This window comes from Stegodyphus dumicola, chromosome 12 (genome assembly GCF_044657685.1).
Source record: "Stegodyphus dumicola isolate Sdum_Otavi_A_Nest chromosome 12, ASM4465768v1".
Lineage (NCBI taxonomy): Eukaryota > Metazoa > Arthropoda > Arachnida > Araneae > Eresidae > Stegodyphus > Stegodyphus dumicola.
In genome coordinates, this window is record NC_140779.1 from 95,866,051 (window position 1) to 95,884,661 (window position 18,611).

The following is an 18,611-nucleotide window of genomic DNA, read 5'->3' on the forward strand; positions in this document are numbered from 1 at the left end:
GCTCTTTATTTAATAAATTACAGTTTCATATTTTTAATTGTATAATTTCTGCATACCATCTTACCAGGTTTAAATTGATGACCTATAATCCGGAATCGCCGAAGTCCCGACGCGTCCGGATTACGGACTTTGTACTGTATATTATTCTCTAAAAATTATTATAATCTGCATTACATTTTGATGTTTTGAAAAGTAAAACACAAAAATGTATTCTTCTAAATTGAAATGAATAAAAATGTAAATGGAATAATTTTGGCTTATCAACTACCAAATTAGCTTGAATATAAAAACAATATTTTCCCTCTTAACCCTCTGACTGACTCAACTTTTTGGATCTGCTATGAAAAATATTGTTTACCTTACCTGTACTTAACAGTTTAACCTATACTTAAACAGCTTCTAATTACTTGTTTTAGTTTCCGTTTTTATAAACTTCTATTCATTGAGTCATTTACATTATTAAACAAAGTAAGAAAGCAAAGTATTTTTAATTATAATCTAATATATACCAAATGACAAAAAATCTGACTGGATTAAGTTGATCATTCCACTCAGGGGTTAAAAATGTCTTTCTGAAAACCACTGTATATAAGTAGCCCATTACTTAGACGACATATTAAGATAACTTATCACTTAACTGTTACAACAGAAGAAAGCATATTCACTTTGTTTTGTTGCAGAGATTGGTATTAAAATTATTTAATTACTTTTCTTGTTAAACACCTTCAATACATCCAATTTAAATGTTAATTTTTCTTAAGAATATTTATTACAGTCAAAAGTCGTTAATCCGGACCTCAAAGTTACAAACGTTTTGAATGCGTTGACGCATGTGCATATGCTTGTACGCATGCTCGTTTAATATATAACGAACAGTATAAGCTAAGCTAAAATTATCTAATTATCTATTTCAGTTAATGTTGCAGATTGCGTTGTTCCTTTACCTTCGAATTGGATCGGCTTATTATTTTTTGCAGACTGTTAGAACAATTTTATAAAAGTAAGTTGGAACTTTCGATTATGACAAAAAGAATTTCCGATTCTGGAGCGCCAAAGGATCTACAAAGGGAAAGCATGCTTCGATGCCCATCAAAAAAAAAAGTGTAATAGCTGAAAAAAATGGATCCTTTGTTTCTCTAACCATTCCAAAATCTGTTTATCAATTTCAAGCTGCTCTGCGCGGAGGGACGTCGCAGCTTGCAATGAACTGGAAGTTGATCTGTCAGCACTATCCTCATCTTCAGGACAGATGTTTTTATTTTATTCGGCTTATAATTCCTTACTAAATGTAGTATTTCATCTCTATGTATTCCGTCTGTGATATGATTTAAATCAAATTCCTCGTCATTATAAATATCACGAATACAAATCAAATAGTTTTCTGGTTGCAATTTTCTAATTTCGACTATGCATAGTGTATGCTTTACGCATGTGCGCATTGAAATAAATGTTTAATAAAGTAAACAAATAAATATGAAGCTTTTTTTGTAAATTTTGATATCCTTTAGATCATAATTGCTCTTTATTTCATAAATTATGGTTTCATATTTTTAATTTTATAATTTCTGCATGCCATCTTACCAGATTTAAATTGATGACCTATAATCCGGAATCGCCGAAGTCCCAACGAGTCCGGATTAAAGACTTTTGACTGTATTATGTAATTCAGCAAATTCTTACTTTGACTTGAAGCTCAGTAACTCTTCGACACAGAATTTTTACATCTTCACTTTCAGCTGCAATTTTAGCTTGATTGTTATCTGCCAGTTCTTTCACCTGCAATAATAATTTTCATAACTGACTGAAGTACTTATATAGTAATAAATTATAATCTGCATTACATTTCAATGAGCACATTATAAAATATAGTATGATACTAGCTGTCAAAAAATATTGAAAATGGATTTCTTTTAATAATTAGCCCAAAGGGGCGTTAGCACAGAAGGGCTTTTAGGAAATGTGAGGAAAGTCAAATATATGGCAATTTACTGTCAAAAAACAACAAATGTTATTTGAATTTGCAGGTTATAGTTAACCACAACACTTTCGAAAATTAAGGCATGCACATTCCCACGATACACGTTTTCCTTTTGATGTCATTCAGAGAAAAAATAAATTTTTATCAATTAAAGTGTTATTTTATCTGCATGATATCAAATGCAGTTTAATGTTATCATGCAGCATTATCTATATACATGTATATATTCAACTAAAAATAATATAAAATATCAAAAAATTTGTTGAACGTTAAATTTATATATATATATATATTAACTTACTAAAATAAAGTCAGTGTGATTGCACATCCTTTCATGTTTTAGAGGAAAAAGGTTTAGGCAGCATTTAAATCAAATATCACTCATAGAAATTATTTAAAATATTAATTGCAATTTGCAATACTGATTAAAATATATGCTTTAGAATTTTAAAAAAATGTAGCCATAATGGCTATAGAAATTCTGTTTGGACTGCAGCTAAAAGATTGAAGATGAGCAGTTGGGTGGAATTTTATATACATCCTAATACATAAAAGATAATGAATTTTATACATAATCAAATGTATAATATTATTCTGCAAGTATCTCTCTTGCTTAAACTATATCTAAAATTAATATATTACTACTGAATAGCTTCTTCAATTTAAATTCCTTAGGTATTTTGTATAAATTTTAAATTAGCTTTACATAATCTTAAAAATTATTTTGTTAGAAAGTAAAGTTAATTTAAAATATTCTATTTCTGCATTATGCATGATCGCATTATAAAACTAGCTGTCAAAATTGTGCAATACTAGCTGTCAAAAAGGACTGAAAATGGATACTTTTAAACTTCAAATGTACACTTAATTTGGATGCCTATTATTTTTCTGATATTAAATTCAGTCAGGATACAGCTTAGAATAAATACACCTAGCGTAAAAAAGACTTTACCTGATTCTCTAATAAAGAAACTTTCTTTTTGTAGTCAGATACAGCATTCTTATGCTCTAGTTCCATCTTCATGTTTTTCAGTTCACTTTCATTAAGCTAAAGATATTAAATTCAATAAAATATTATTTCATGGTTGTTGATTAAATGGCATTTAATTAAAGAAAACCAAGTTCATTTTTTAAACATATTACATCCTTTTTTATATATCAAGTGCATAAAAAACGAAGTAAACTATTATTAAAATAAATAATTACTGTCTGAAATTTGAGTGCCTTATTACTGTATCTGGTGATCAATATGACTTCTTGAAACACTTTGTTCAGCAAACCATTTTTATTAAAATTGAATCTTAATATTTATTTAAGCAGTTTATTGTGATAGTCTGTCTTCACGTACGACTTCCATCATTTTAACATCTCAATATGGACAAAACACTATGAAGCACAGAAATTAGTATGATTCTTATACTATTTGGTTTAGTTTATTTTCTATCGCAAAGCCCAGAACATAAATTCATAAGTAAATATACATACAAAAAAACCTTTTATGCTGAGCATCTCCCACAGATGATCACCTTCGAGTAATTGATATTTCTGAGAACACAAATATGTATCATAATAAATACTAATTATCATATTCCCTATAATTATTACCTTTACAGAAGACCAAAATTATCTGGTATTATAATAAACTCCTTAGGAAATGTCTCTGTATATATTATTTTATACTTAAAACAGGAATTATTGCAAAAAATCAGTTTTTAAATCGTTTGAGACTTGGGTATACCTATAGTAAAATTTCATTTCATACTTAGTAGGTAGGCTACTTTCTTTTACAGCTTTTAATGTTTGAGCAAAATGCTGGCCATTAAAATTTTAGCACTGTGAAAGACAAAAATAACAAAAACATACTGATTTTATAAGCATCTTATATAAAGGTGAACTAATTATTTAGGGTGTTTGGGTGCACAGAATGTGCAAATATCAGAATTACATGTAACTACCATGGGCAGCAATAACACTTGCTGCATTTCTGGGATATTGTGAAATAAGGCTCTTAATGGCAAATATGGGTACAACAGCTCATAAGGCTTCAATTCTTTGCAGCAATTCATCTGCTACAGTTATTAGTGCTCACTGTCATCCTAGTCTCTCTGCAACTATAGACCAGGCATGATGATCATGAGGCAGGTCAATGATGTTTATTGAATGTTTCAATCAAATGAACACAGCAGAATGGAAGATGCCAGCTATCCAGAAAACTTGTGATGTTGTGAATGATTTATGGTCTTAATGGTAATGGCTCTCCAGAAGCTCAGAAAATAACAGAAAACAATGGCCTCTAATACCTTTGCAATGTAACATTGACTAATTAGATTAATGGACATGAAAAACAGATGCCAGTAAAACTGCAATGGCATTCAAACTATTAACTCCAGGTTGCTGGGTTGGAATGATAATGAAGACATGTCATGCCATTCATAAGTTCATATACATTATTCACATATTACTATACCTGCAAAATCATTATTATATTTGTGAAGTTCCTTTCCCTAGTGGAAGACTTTTCCGAGACTTTTTCTCCTCGAGGCTGAAAGACAATTAAAGGAAGTGACGTAACTAACTGGAAAAAACGGTCGAGTCAGACTGGTGGGGTGACAAGGAGACTTGGGAACTTTTGGAGTGGACCGGCAAGCATGCCGTTTGAAAGGAGATAACTAAAACATGTTTTTGCACACTTTATATTGTATATAGTATTTTTTTTTCTTATGGATAACAGTGATTTCATTTTGTGGAACATTGTGTACCATTATGTGTAATAAATTAGTGGATAAAGTTTCAAAGCTGATGAAGATTATTTTCCTGTTATAGTGAATGCACGAAAAGAACCCGCCTTGTGTCTGAACGGGCACGAGGTGTGACAATATTAGTAAAGATAAATGAAGCATTGGTAACCTTTAGACAATGATGCTGCAGACAACATCATACCAGCCAAGCAAACATTTGTTGCTGTGCTATCCATTTGATTCCTAAGTTAGGATGAGTTAAATCACATATAGTCCACATGGGCCATGTGCAAAGATGTCTGCCCTTTGGTGGATTTTTAATAGGCTATTGTGATCCAGTATGTCAATCTACCTAACTTCTTGCATACATTTTTCAATATTCACATGACAGTGAACAGATTCCCCCATTCCTATTCAAGTGGGGATTTTGCAGTAAGATAATATGCTGTAATTCTTTTGCAATCAAATCTAAACACATCCTGGTTTGCATTCCATCTCCTTAAGTAAGATATACTTCTACACACAAAATAAATAAATAAATAAAATATACAAATAGTTCCTATATTTAAAACCCACACTCTATTACTCTGTTCTACTCTGCATTGTTTCTAGATGACAATACTGGTACCAAGTATATGAACATGTGTTGCATTTCTAATCACCTGCATATCCTATTGTGCAAATTTCAAGCAATATATATTACCAAAAACACAGTTTCAAATAAATCAGGAAATAAATGGAAGAGATTATTTTCATGTTTCTATGAATATAATTCAAAAGCAGACAAATCCATAGCCTTTCTGCTCCTAATTTTCAAAAAAGGTGAAAAGTGAGACAGATGATACCCATTCATCCTCAGAATACTGTTTCCAAAATGACTTGATATTTGAGCTTTCATCTTATATTTTCTTATGATTTAAAATTTTAATTTCATGAAAACTAAATAATTAATCGAAAGGAAAATATGTGACACTACATAAAACAAGATCTGTACCACAATATGCTTCTAGTTAGTACAGAATTAAAATATGGCAGATTAAACAAACATTTTATTGCAGATTTATATTTCAAAAATACATACATATATATGATATATTAAAAGCAGTACATTAATGTCAAATTATAAAATTAAATGATAAAATAATAGGTTAGGAACTTTTAATGGTAACCTTTAGTCTCTATATATGTCTTTTGTTACATACCTTCTTTTCTAAATAAATAATTCTTTGTTGTAGCTCTGAAACATTTCCCTTTCGCAGGCAATTTTCAGAACTCTTTGCATCGTCATTTCCATGACTTGATGAGGTACCAACACATTTCTAAAGTTAAAAAAATTATTAACCTGAATTAAAAGGTACAGAATTAAAATATTAAATGTACAAATTAAATTATTAAATGTGTATAGGCATGGAAAATGTTATGAGGTAAAATAGAAAATACATTGCACTAAGATAAGTAAATGCAATACACAAACCATATAGGGGAAAATTAAAACAAAGAGAAATTCTGCATTTCTTTCCAAATGATTTAAAAAAAAACTGAATTCATAAATAGCATTAGAATTATGTAAAATTTAGGATTTTAGTAATGCTGTATAAACTTTAAAATAGTGGGTGTAAATTTTTTACAAAATTATAAACCATTTAGCTAAATGCGCATCTCTAACTTTTTTTAAATATCAAGAAAAGGAAGAATAAAATAATTTGAGATGATGACAGCTAAAGTAGATATTGGAATATTCAGCTGTTTACTATAATCACTGATAAGAAACACAATTGCTACAAAGTGTCATTAATAACAGTTAAAAATGTTAGCTAAAAATTTACTAAATTTGAAAAGGGTTTACTAGATTCCTCTTTTTTTACATTGCATTGCTATGCTACCAACATAATTCCACTAAGAAATGTAAATTACCGTAGACGATTATCCGCAGACGATGTGCACTCTTAAAAATTTTTTTCCAGTTAATTTGTAAGTTTTAACCAATAAAGTTTTTATTTGTTAAAAAATGGCGAGAGTTCTTTAAAACTTCATTACAGACATATACAAGAATAAATATCTGGTGGTAGTCGCTGAGATCGAAAGGTGAAACCAGTGTTTATTTAATAAAAGAAAAGAAAATACAGTACTTGGGAGTATAAGTTTTAATGAATACTGTGCCATTCTGTATGAAAATGTTGCATCTTATTATTGAATTAAACTAATAAAACAATATTCTACATTTAAGCTTTTGGATTAAAGCATCAAAATATTTAACGCTCTTTTAAAATTTGAGTTCTTGAATTAGAGTGGCAAATTTATTACGTTGATATTAGAATATTTCTATTATAAAATTTGAGCTTTTGTATTAGAGTGGCAAATTTATTATGTTAATATTAGAATATTTCTATTATGAAATTTGAGCTCTTGTATTAGAGTCACAAATCAAGAATTTTGTTGTGTGAATCAAGTTAGAGGCTTGAATTCTTTTTTATTTACTTTAGTATAAGTTATTATAAGCAAGCTTCGCAGATTTTTGTTTATTGGAAAGCACATAAGCTTTAAGTGTTTTAGAAAAGAAAATACGTTGTGTCATACTTGAATTTTTAAAATTCGTTTTTATGAATGTGGATCCTACTCGCATCTTCGACCTCAATGTGATAAACTCAAGAAAAATTTAGAAACTGTAGCATCCAATGAAACTGTATCCTCAAATGAATTTTCCAAAAATAGTTTTAAGGATATTATGGCTCCATATACTAGCCTAGGTAAAGTAAATAGCTATAAAATGCCCATACTTAGAGATACCGATATAACTTCGGATTTAATTTGCCAAAAGTATGTACAGCCTTCCATGTACACAGGTGAGACCATGTGGATACGAACACCTCTGGAAGAACATCCAGTGTGCTTACTTTTGCCTGAGGTAGATCTTGAATGTGATCTTGGTCATATAATAACAAAGGCTGCAGTCTTAAGAGATTCATTAGATCAAGGAAGGTATCTTCTAGGTAACAAGACCGCTGCATTATTTGAAGAAGCAAAACTAGATGAAGTTGTTTAAATTCATATAATAAATGCCATACAAAGTCATGCTCAATAGCAACGATTAAAAGAAACGAAAAATCTGGTCTCAGCAAATGAGTTAAAGAAAAATCTTAAGAAGAAACTGAACTTAACAACAAAGACACATTGACTGAAAATGAAAATTTGCCTCCTGTGAAATATGAACGTTCAGAATTAGATCTGATAAAGGCCTCTCCAGAAATATTTATACAAGAACAGAAGGAGAGCGTCGAATTGAAGTGGATTTGCGAAGAAGCTAAAATAAAATCTTCTAAAAGTATGAGGTATATGTTGAAAGGCCAAATGCTCTTTTTCAAAAAAGAAGATCGTGATGGAACACAAAGACTATCGATTGTTGTTCCTGAAAAGTATCGGAAACAGTTGATGACTACTCATCATGCAGAAACCGCAGCTCATCTTGGTGCAACAAAGACCAAAGATGCATTATTCAAAAAAATTTTATTGGCCAAATTGTTACAAAGATGTCAAGAATTTTGTTAAAACTTATGATAAATGTCAAAGAACTGGAAAGCTGCAAGATAAAAAGAAGGCACCTTTGAAAATTGTCCTTGTTATCACTTATATTTTCAAAAATAAATGTGGGCCTCTGCCCGTGACATATTCAGGAAATAAATATTTTATAACTGCAATCTGCATGTCTTTAAAATATCCGGATGCAGTTCCTGTTGCAAATCTTTGTTCACCCATGATTGTTGATGTTTTCTGTCAAATTTTTAGTTGAATGGGATTTCCAAAGGAGGTACAAACTGACCAAGCTACATCTTTTGCGAGTGCGCTGACATCGAATTTCCTAGAAAAATTCGGAATTAAAGTTATACGAAGTTCTGTTTACCACCCACAAAGCAATCCTGTAGAGAGGATGCATAAAACTTTAAAAAGAATTCTTCGAGTCCTATGTCTAGAATCTGGTGCAGACTGGGATAAAATCTTACCTCAGGCTTTATTTGCTCTTCAAACGACTATTCATGACAGTACCAGTTTCTCGCCTGCAGAATTAGTTCATGGCAGAAACTTAAGAACTTCAATTATGCTACTGTATGAAAAATTATCTGGTAAAGAAGAGGAAGAAAATACTGTAGTGTACTATATTTTTGAATCGAATGAGGAAATGTTAAGAACTCGCTGTCCAGCATATGGAAGAAGCCAAAGAAAAGCAAAAACTCTGGTATGATCTCAAAGCTGTAGAACTTAAATTTCAAGAAGGAGACTTAGTTCTAGTTGTAGCTCTATCGAAAGCAAACAAACTATCAGTTAAATGTGTAGGTCCTGGAATAATAGTTCAACAATTATCACAGACAAATTATGTAGTCGAGTTTCCCGAGAAAAATAAAACTCAGGTGTACCACATTAATATGCTGAAGCCATATTTTCAATGAGCAGAAAATATAAACTTGCTATGTTTAGAAGACAGGATAAATGGTTATGAAGATGAAATACCGAGTCTAAATTATAGCGCAGACATTGAAATGTCTGAAGTTTTGCAAGGCATCCAGTTGAATTCACTATTATCTGAAGACCAACGAAAAGATTTAAAGTAGTTGATACACAAGTATTCCTGTATTATCTCTAATAAACCAGGATGTACTGACCTTACCGAACATGATATAGAATTGGAAGCAGAAAGACCAATATGCACAGAATTAGAAGCAGAAAGACCAATATGCACAAACCCTTATCAGATGTCGGACCAGGCAAACCGTGATTTTAAAAACGGAAGTAGAAAAGATGATAAAACTCAAAGTAATAGAACCAGGTGAATCAGATTTTACCTCTCTACTCATACTGGTTGAAGTTCCTGGAAAAGAGGCAATACCATGCATTGATTACCATTGCTTGAACAAGGCACAATATTTTTCCTTGCCAAACATTGAACATTTAGTGGAAAAAGTGTCATCTACCAGATATATAACTATTCTAGATCTTACTCAAGGTTACTGGCAGATCCCACTAACTAAACGACCCCAGCATTACACTGCTTTTGTGACAAGTTTTGAAACATTCAAACCCTTAAGGTTACCTTTCGGGCTAAAAAAATGCACCATATGATTTTAGCTGCTTGATGATAGGATTATTAAGAAACTGTGAAGAATTTGCTGTGTCTATTGATGATGTTGCAGTATTCTCGCAAACCTGGGAAGAACATTTGAAGCAGTTAGAAATTATTTTGGAAAAGATGAAAATTGCTAAACTGCATATTAAGCCTTCGAAATGTCAGTTTGCTCATACGACTGTCAAATATCTAGGTCATGTAGTAGGACAAGGTCAAAGAAGACCATCAGAAATAAAAATCCAAGCCATAAAGGACTTCCCTAAACCTACAACGAAAACACAAGTCCGGTCATTTTTAGGACTTGCAGGGTATTATCGAAGGTATATTTCTGAATTTTCTGTGATTTCTGCACCACCGAGTGATTTGTTAAAAGGAAAATGTTGCAAAGCAACCATAAATTGGACTGATGACTGCCAAAATGTTTTTGATGAACTCAAGAAATGGTTAACACAAAATCCAGTCTTATATAGTCCAAACTATTCTCAGCCATTTATCCTTCAGTGCGACACTTGGAATATTGGTATTGGCGTTGTATTATCACAGATATACACTGGTGAGAAAAAATTAAGGACGAAGTCGAGAAATTAGCATATCAGCTGAACGAAGAGGCAGAGCGGACAGAAAGACCAATCAGGAGATTAAGTAAGATGATGTATGGTAGCACATGCGCAGATATGCAGGTAGACGTAATGGGGGAGTGTCTGAGTAGTATAAAGCATGTTGTTGGTGTAAGATCAGTATTTCTGGCAAAGAGATTGCACACTGTATAGCAGTTAAAATCACACCGAGTTGCTGCCTCAGCGAGAAATGGCGAATAATCAATCTGTTAGACGACATCTGGATGCTTTTACCCAAGATCGAATCATTGGGAAGTTGGAGGAAGGCCGCAGTGTGACAAGTGTGGCAGCAGAGTTCGGAATTGCTCACGGCATCGTTTCACGACTTTGGAGACAATTTCAAACTACAGGAACAGCTATCCGGGGGTTTAGTAGTGGTCGTCCACAAGGAACCACACCCGCAGATGACCGGTATATTGCCTTATAGGCCAGAAGAAACAGGCGACAGACAGTGGGAGAAATCGCTGGACACATGACACAGGCGACTGGACGACCGATATCGCATTTTACCGTGGGCAGAAGACTGAACGGTGGTGGTCTGTTTGCACGACGCCCTGTACGGTGTGTACCTCTAATGCCTGCTCATCGGAGAAGGCGTTCTCTGTGGTGCCGGGAACACTGGAATTGGAGAGAGAATGAATGGGGACGAGTACTCTTTACAGATGAGAGCAGATTCAGTCCGAGTAGCGATTCTCATCGCATACTCACCTGGAGAGAGCGGGAAAGCCGCAATCATCCCTCGAACGTTATTGAAAGGGACAGGTATAGAGGTGGCGGTGTTCTCGTTTGGGGAGGTATCATGCTTGGTAGTCGTACAGACCTTCACATCTTCGACGCAGGTTCAGTCAACGGGACCCGTTATTGTAACAAGATTCTTCTTCCACATGTGCGTCTTTTTAGAGGTGCTATGGGTCTGCAGTTCCTTTTCATGGACGACAATGCACCACGTCATCGCATAGTAGCTGCCGAACAGCTCTTAGAAAGTGAGGATATTGAACATATGGATTGGCCGGCACGATCTCTGGATCTCAATCCCATCGAGCATGTATGGGATTTTCTAGGCAGATGCTTGCCAGCTCGTACCTTACCACCAGTAACGATTCCAGAGCTTTGATTGGCGCTGCAAGACGAATGGGCAGCAATGCCTCAACAACTCATTGACACCCTCATTCTCAGCATGGGCAGATGCTGTGAAACCTGCCTAGCAGTCAGGGAAGATCATATGCCCTATTAAAGACAGGATGTTTCTTGCTGGACACCCATCACAGGGATGTTTCGGCCTTCAGTCGCATTGCGCTCCATGCTACTTTTTCAATAAAGCTTCTTTTTATCCCTCTGATTTCTCTTTTAGTAAGTGTTGCTTACATTACTCATGTCCTTACGTATTGGGGATCTTACGGTATTAAATGTGTTGATTTGGAAAGCTTTTGTACTAAGTTATATTGAAAAACCCGTCTCGTTCTTAATTTTTGCACACCAGTGTATGCTAAAGATGACGGACGTCCAATAATATTTCTTAGCAAAAATGTTTCACCTAAACAGAAGTACAGTACAATCGCAAGGGAGTGTGCTGCCATTGTCTTTGAAGTACAAAAGTTAAAATTCTACCTAGATGGACATCATCATCAAGTTCATCATTCAGACTAATCACAATCCTCTAATATGGTTGGATAAAAACACTGGGACTAATCCTAGATTATTACAATGGGCTTTGATCTTACAACCTTTAAACTATGAAGTTGCGCATAGAAAGGGGAAGCACCATTAAAATGCTGGCAGTTTAAGCCGTTGTATCCAAACATCTCACAACTAAAATATACATTCTAAGAAGTTTAAAACTTCATTGTTTAAATTTTTGTAATATTACAATATTACATTTTATATAGTAATATTAGAATATTACATTTTATTTAGTTTGGTATTTAAACCAAAAATTTTCTTGAAAGTTGCATCAATTTGAAAGTAAAAAACTTTTCTTCGAAAAGTTCCCCTTGAGGGAAGGAAATTAAGAATGTAACGTATTTGTAATTTGTAATTTGAATGTAAGAATATAACGCTACACTACCAACATAATTTCACCAAGAAATGTAAATTACGGCAGATGATTATCCGCAGACAATGTGCATGCTTAAAAATGTTTTTCCAGTTATTCTGTACGTTTTGACTAATAAAGTTTGTTGTTTGTTCAAAAATGGTGACAGTTCTTTAAAACTTCATTACAATATATTTTTCAAATAGAAGATTTACATAATATTGCCAAATCTAAGCAATTTAATTTACAACATAGGAAATAAAAAGGGAGTTTTGAAGTGTTTAATTCTGAAATATATTTAAAAGCCTCTAATAACCTTGTCCTACTAAATAGAAGCAAAAGAAATTTCAAAGCGATAACTGCCAACAAAAGTTTCTCAAAATTTTTTATATTTAGTTACATCTATATCAGTAACAAATAATTTATACATATGATATTATTATGTTCTAAACGAATGAAATATTTGAGAACTTACAAAAAGCTGAGACTGTAGATCATTAATTTTTTGCAAGAGTTCTTTGATATACTGTTGAGCTTCAGCTTCTCTGAGCTTAACAGCAATAAGTTCCTCTTGGATATGAATAATTGTATTTTCAGGATATGCTTCTTTCAAGCACTTGTTTACCTGTGAAGGTGAAAAATAATAGTTTATAAAAAAACAATCACAATAAAAGTTAATGAGTTATTTAAGTTTATTAATGAATAAGTTAAAAAAATTTATGCTGTAATATAATTTCAAGGTTTGATAATCTAATATACATAACACAAAAATTATGAAAATACTAGATCATCTGGGAAGTTTTGCAGTTTTTATGACAAATATACATGAAGCAGTATAAAAACATAAGAAAATTTCATTGAATCACATAAATACTATTTTGTTATATGATGTGCTCTCTTTCTCTCCAGCAGCTGAAAAATTCCAATTAAAAAAAAAAAAAAAAAAAAGGCCATAAGGTTTTATTTGTAAAGAAGTTATTGAGGTGCTGTTTGGAAGTCTCTAATTAAGTAAACTCAAGACCTTTCAAAGAATTTTGAAGAGTTGAAAATCGAAGAGAGCAAGATCTGGTCAATATGGGTTATTATCAAATTTCCAAAAAAAAGCACAATGTTAATATTTATTTCATTTTATTAAACAATTATTTTAGCATACCCTGGTGCGCAAAAGTCTAGCATAATTGATGTTTATGTGAATATTTAAGCCAAGTCAGAATAACGGAAAACATAATATACGAGTGTAATACTGTTATACCATAAGTAAACAATGAAAAGAAGGATGCGCTGTTATTATCCAAAGAAATATTTTGAAAGAAAACAGCACAAACTAATAGTTTTTATTTTAGTGGATATTTGGCAGTTCAATATGCGGTCACCTCTATGTAGCCACGCCTGCTGCAAAACGATTTCTCATATGTGCTATGAGAGTGTGGATGAATTGTGGCCTCAAACACTTTCAGACATTAACAGGAGAGGTCTTTTCAGTTCTGGAATGGAATTTGGTGGGAGAAAGGCTGCAGTTGGTCTCCCAAGCATATCCCACACATGCTGAATAGGATTAAGATGAGGAGAATGAGTGCACCACAGCATGCGCTGGATATTTTCCATTTCAAGGAAGTTGTAAACCAGGATCGCATAGAGACAAGGCATGTTATCATCCATGACCAACAGCCCCTCAAAACAGGCAAATATAAGGCTGTACCTTTTAGTATTTTCTTCATCTCTTTACCTTTTAGTAGTAACAGACCCCATGTCAAAGATGTGAAGGTCTGTGTGGCCATCCATAATTATGCCTGCCCACACCATGATTCCCTTTGAAGGAAAATGATGTCTTTCCATGATTTTCTTGGATGGAAAGAGTTCCATGTTCTCTCCATATAATTATCCGATGAGATTCAGTATTCAGAGTAAACTGAGACTCATCACTGAACATACTTTGGTCTACACTTGCAAACTCCAGTGCTGATGTTTCAAACTCCAGTTTAGACGAGCATGTTTATGTGGTGGCGTGAGAAGAATGCTAATAGCTGGTCGTCTGGCATACAGACCAGCATGATAAAGTCTCCTATAAGCAGTTTGCCTTGAAACTCATAATCCTGAGGCAGCTGTGGGGGCTGAAACAAAATCCCTTGCACAACTGTTCCTCTAATGTGCAATTATTGTCAGTTATTATACATCTTAATGAATGGTTGTAACTCTTGGTTGACTTTGAACTGGTCATCGAGTAACCTCTACTGTACTGTGAAAACCCCCTCCACAGTCTTGAGATCACACTTGAGGCACATTCAAAATCTGAGACACTTCTGTTTGAGATCGTCTACATTCCAGCATTCGAATCATTCTTCCTTTCAAAAACATGCCCATTTGCCGTCTTTGTCTCATTCTTCAGCCTTTTTGATTGTTAAACTTGCTCTGCAGCCAGCAATCGCACATAACCTGCCTGATCTGTGTTTAATATGTGAAATGGTTTTCTACTCTTTCTGACATGCAAACATGTTTTGTGCTTTAATGCATACTAAAAAAGCTATTTTAAAAGCAATTCATTATTGTAATTTAGACATTTTCATGTTAGCTTAAAATAAGTAATACATATAAACTTACAGATTCCAGCTCATGTATCCTATGTAAAAGGTCCTGCATAGTGTCTTGATTTTCAGCTTCTCTTAATTTTACAGATATTAACTCTTGTTGCATGGATTGTATTAAATCTTCAGTCTGGTTATCATATGATGTTTGCTGAGAATTAGCCTACAAGAATTAAGGATTAAAATTTTAAATAAGTAAAAAAGGCTATAGGAAAGTGAGGATCAATCAGTGTAAATACCATTCCCTTTATAATATTAAAAATGTGAGATTCTGATATTAATATGAAAGAAAATTAATATTAATGTATTTTAATCAAAAATGTATATCAAAGTATCTCATACGAAAATTCATAAGAAAATATTTTTCTTTATTTAATAAATTAAAAATGAGGATGCTATATAATCAAAAATATATATAGACAGCTCCTATTAAAGTTTTTGATTAATAAAATGAAATCAAAGTTGTTAAAAATATGATTCATATGACTGACTCAATTTGCATTCTGATGAAATTACAGTCTTCACAATGGAGTAAAAAATTCAAATACAATCAAAAATTAAAACTAACTTCAGTAAGTTCTTTAATCTTCCTATAAGCTTGTTCTAATTCTTGCTCAGCCAGCAATTCCTTTTGTTTCAATGATGCTAGTTCTCGCCTCAAGGCATAACTATCCTCAGCTTCCTGTGCTCTCGTAACCTGACCTTGAACTAAGCGGTCGGCCAGCGAGGCACTCTCCTGCATTAACAAACCAAAATTAAATACAGAACTTTCAAAAACTCAATAGCAGTTTAAAAAGACCATAACAAGCAAGTTATACAGATTGAAGCAAAAATATGCATTTTCTTACCAGTTCTAAGTTCTCTATCCTCTGCCTCAAAAGCTTATTTTCAGTTCTTAATCTCTGGAAGGGAAAAAAAAAAAGGTTACTGTTTAACAGAAATTCCATGGCAAACAGATTACCTTAATTACAAATGTAAAAATGAGTATTCTAACACTTGTGTGAAAATTGTTTTGATTACTTACAGATTTAAACTTTGATGACGTTAAACTTATCACACATTAAATGTGTTAAACTTATCACATTAAACATAACATGCCTTTTCACTTTCCCAGATTCCCCACTGCACTCTTCTTTATAATTAATTTGATTTTAGACCTCAACTGAACAGGAATAATTAAGTTCTTTTTTACTGCTTTAATCTTTTTTATTGTTAAAATGTTTTGATTCAGTTCAATTATTTCCATCAGTGAACCATCTGATGAATGTAGTTAAGGATTATGTAAAAAAACAGTAAGTATTAAACTTCTTCATTCTCATAATTCAATGTTGATGCTTGGAATTTCTTGTACAACTAATACCAATAACAGAAGGGAAAATTTAAACTAATTTCAAGATTAATGCTCTAAAGAAATACACAAAATGGCTATATAGTGAATAATTCAAAACTTGTCAATTCCCTAATTTAAAAATTACTCTTCCTTTTGTATAGAGACTACTTCTTAATGCTCATTCAGATGACTTTTTTGAATTTTGAAATATCAGTGGTCTATAGCATACTGCTCTTTTACTGATAAAATACTTTATTAAGAAAGGGCAAATTAAGTTATAATTATTGTAGAATTAGAAATGAGTTTATATTTGATAACATTTACAGAAATAACATTATTTAAGCCTAAAATTATAAATTTCTCATCTTACTCCACATATATTAAAGTGTGTTCTTATGTATAACTATAATTCTTTATCTGAGAAACATTTGTTTTCATTGGAAAATCCCCTCATATAACAAAAATATTGTCTCCATACAAAAATTGGGATTTAAACTGATCATTTGTGTATTTTTCCTTTAGAGATGCAATTTATAAGGAAATTTCAACAATATACAGGGTGATTTAAAAATAATAAATATGTATAAATGTATAAAATAACTTCCAGAGGTAGGCCCTGTTCAGGGGCATCTGCAGCTAAAACTAATGAACATAATGAAACTAAATTTCATATAGAGACTGTGAAATACATGGTGAGAGGATTTAAAAGATCTTTTTAAAGTATCAAAAATCACTAATAGGAGAGATTTTGGTGCTGTCAGAATCAAAAGTGAGTCAATAATTACAATGAATGCATGAAAATGTATCACACAAAGTTTCATAAATGTTTTAATAATAAAAAATGCACATACAGAAATTAAGAACATACAGTAAGAAATTCACAGAACAAAATCCTTTAATTAGGGTTCCCTGGATCATGTGTGATCAGTTTTCAGTGAGCTGACCTTCTCTATGCACAAAAGATTATGCATCTGGTGCATGATGTTTTCTACTGCTGCAGGTAAACTCCCAGTTTGGATGTTTGTTATAGTCTTCTTATGATCTCTTTTACGGACATCAGGTTTGTAATGCCACCAATATACACAGCATATTTAACCCCTTCGCGCCGACTGTCACATCTACGTGCCAGCAATGAACACACTCACTTCCCGGCCAACACGCAGGCATGCCAGAGCAATTTCCCTTTCAGCCCCGACTGTCACGTATTTGTGCCAGTATCCTGGAACGTTTTAAAACTATAATTTCTGCCACAAGATGGCACTGTATGTCCATATGGTTTCAGATACATGTACATTAGACCTTCTACTCGAAATGAGAGAAGCATGACTCACATACATGTGTTTTTGATTATATAAACAAACGGGGAAATAAATGTTTCCAAATGGCGTGATTTATGACGTCTCTTTAAATTCGCACCTCGTAGTTGTTTATTGTAAGTAGAGAACTTTTATTTTTGCTAAAGTGTTGGGTATTTCGGTTTGCAGTTCAGTTTTTAGAAAATAATTAGATCTTGTTAGACGGGAATTCTTTCTCTTTTTACCATTGCAATGTCGAAGTGTCGAAAATGTTTCACAGAGCATGAAATAGCAGAAATGATGCAAAATATTTGAGATATTGATTCTGAAATTCTGATATTCTCATATTGATTCTGAAAGATTAACTGAAAGACATTTTCCAAAACTTTGTTCAGAAGAGACTGATAAGAAAATGAGATGATGATGCTTCGCTTGTTCACATTCCCGGAAAAATCCTCCAAAACGGCAAACGAGTTATTACGAGTGCAAGGAATGTAACGTAGGACTGTGTGTAGATCCCTGTTTAAAAATTTTTCATACGAAAAAAAAATTTTAAGTAATATATTTAGTTTTCAGATGTATAATGTTAAAAGTCATAAAATGGTGAGTAATGAAAATAAAATGTGTAAAATATGCATTTAAACAAGAAATAAGGTAATTAAAGTATATATATAAAAATATCTATAAAGCATAAGCCGTTTAAATACTCTATAGAGCATTATTAAACAATGTGTTGATACTTCGGAAATTTCATGGATTTAGGCTTAATAGCAAAAAAGCCCCTGGCCCTGGACAGATGCTTACGTAAGACACTGCCGGCCTCCGCGATAAACGCGCGTTTGCGCTACCCGGCACGAAGGGGATAAGGCAACCGTACTGTGGTGACACACTGCCTTTTTGTGGCAACCCTAAAAAATTCGTAT

At 32.7% G+C, this 18,611-nt stretch overlaps 1 protein-coding gene across 9 annotated transcripts in view; it reads right to left on the minus strand.

The window, feature by feature from the left end:
• The window catches only part of Evi5 (ecotropic viral integration site 5), a 372,412-nt gene that overhangs the window by 3,192 nt on the left and 350,609 nt on the right, over positions 1 to 18,611 (minus strand). For all 9 annotated transcript variants that reach the window (XM_085806704.1, XM_035352652.2, XM_085806705.1 and 6 more), the window contains 7 exons: positions 15,912 to 15,965; positions 15,632 to 15,799; positions 15,080 to 15,226; positions 12,957 to 13,106; positions 5,919 to 6,035; positions 2,931 to 3,026; positions 1,681 to 1,776 (listed from right to left, as the gene is read on the minus strand). In XM_085806704.1, coding sequence (XP_085662830.1) covers positions 1,681 to 1,776; positions 2,931 to 3,026; positions 5,919 to 6,035; positions 12,957 to 13,106; positions 15,080 to 15,226; positions 15,632 to 15,799; positions 15,912 to 15,965 — 828 coding nt within the window. The remainder of the gene's footprint in view (positions 1 to 1,680; positions 1,777 to 2,930; positions 3,027 to 5,918; positions 6,036 to 12,956; positions 13,107 to 15,079; positions 15,227 to 15,631; positions 15,800 to 15,911; positions 15,966 to 18,611) is intronic.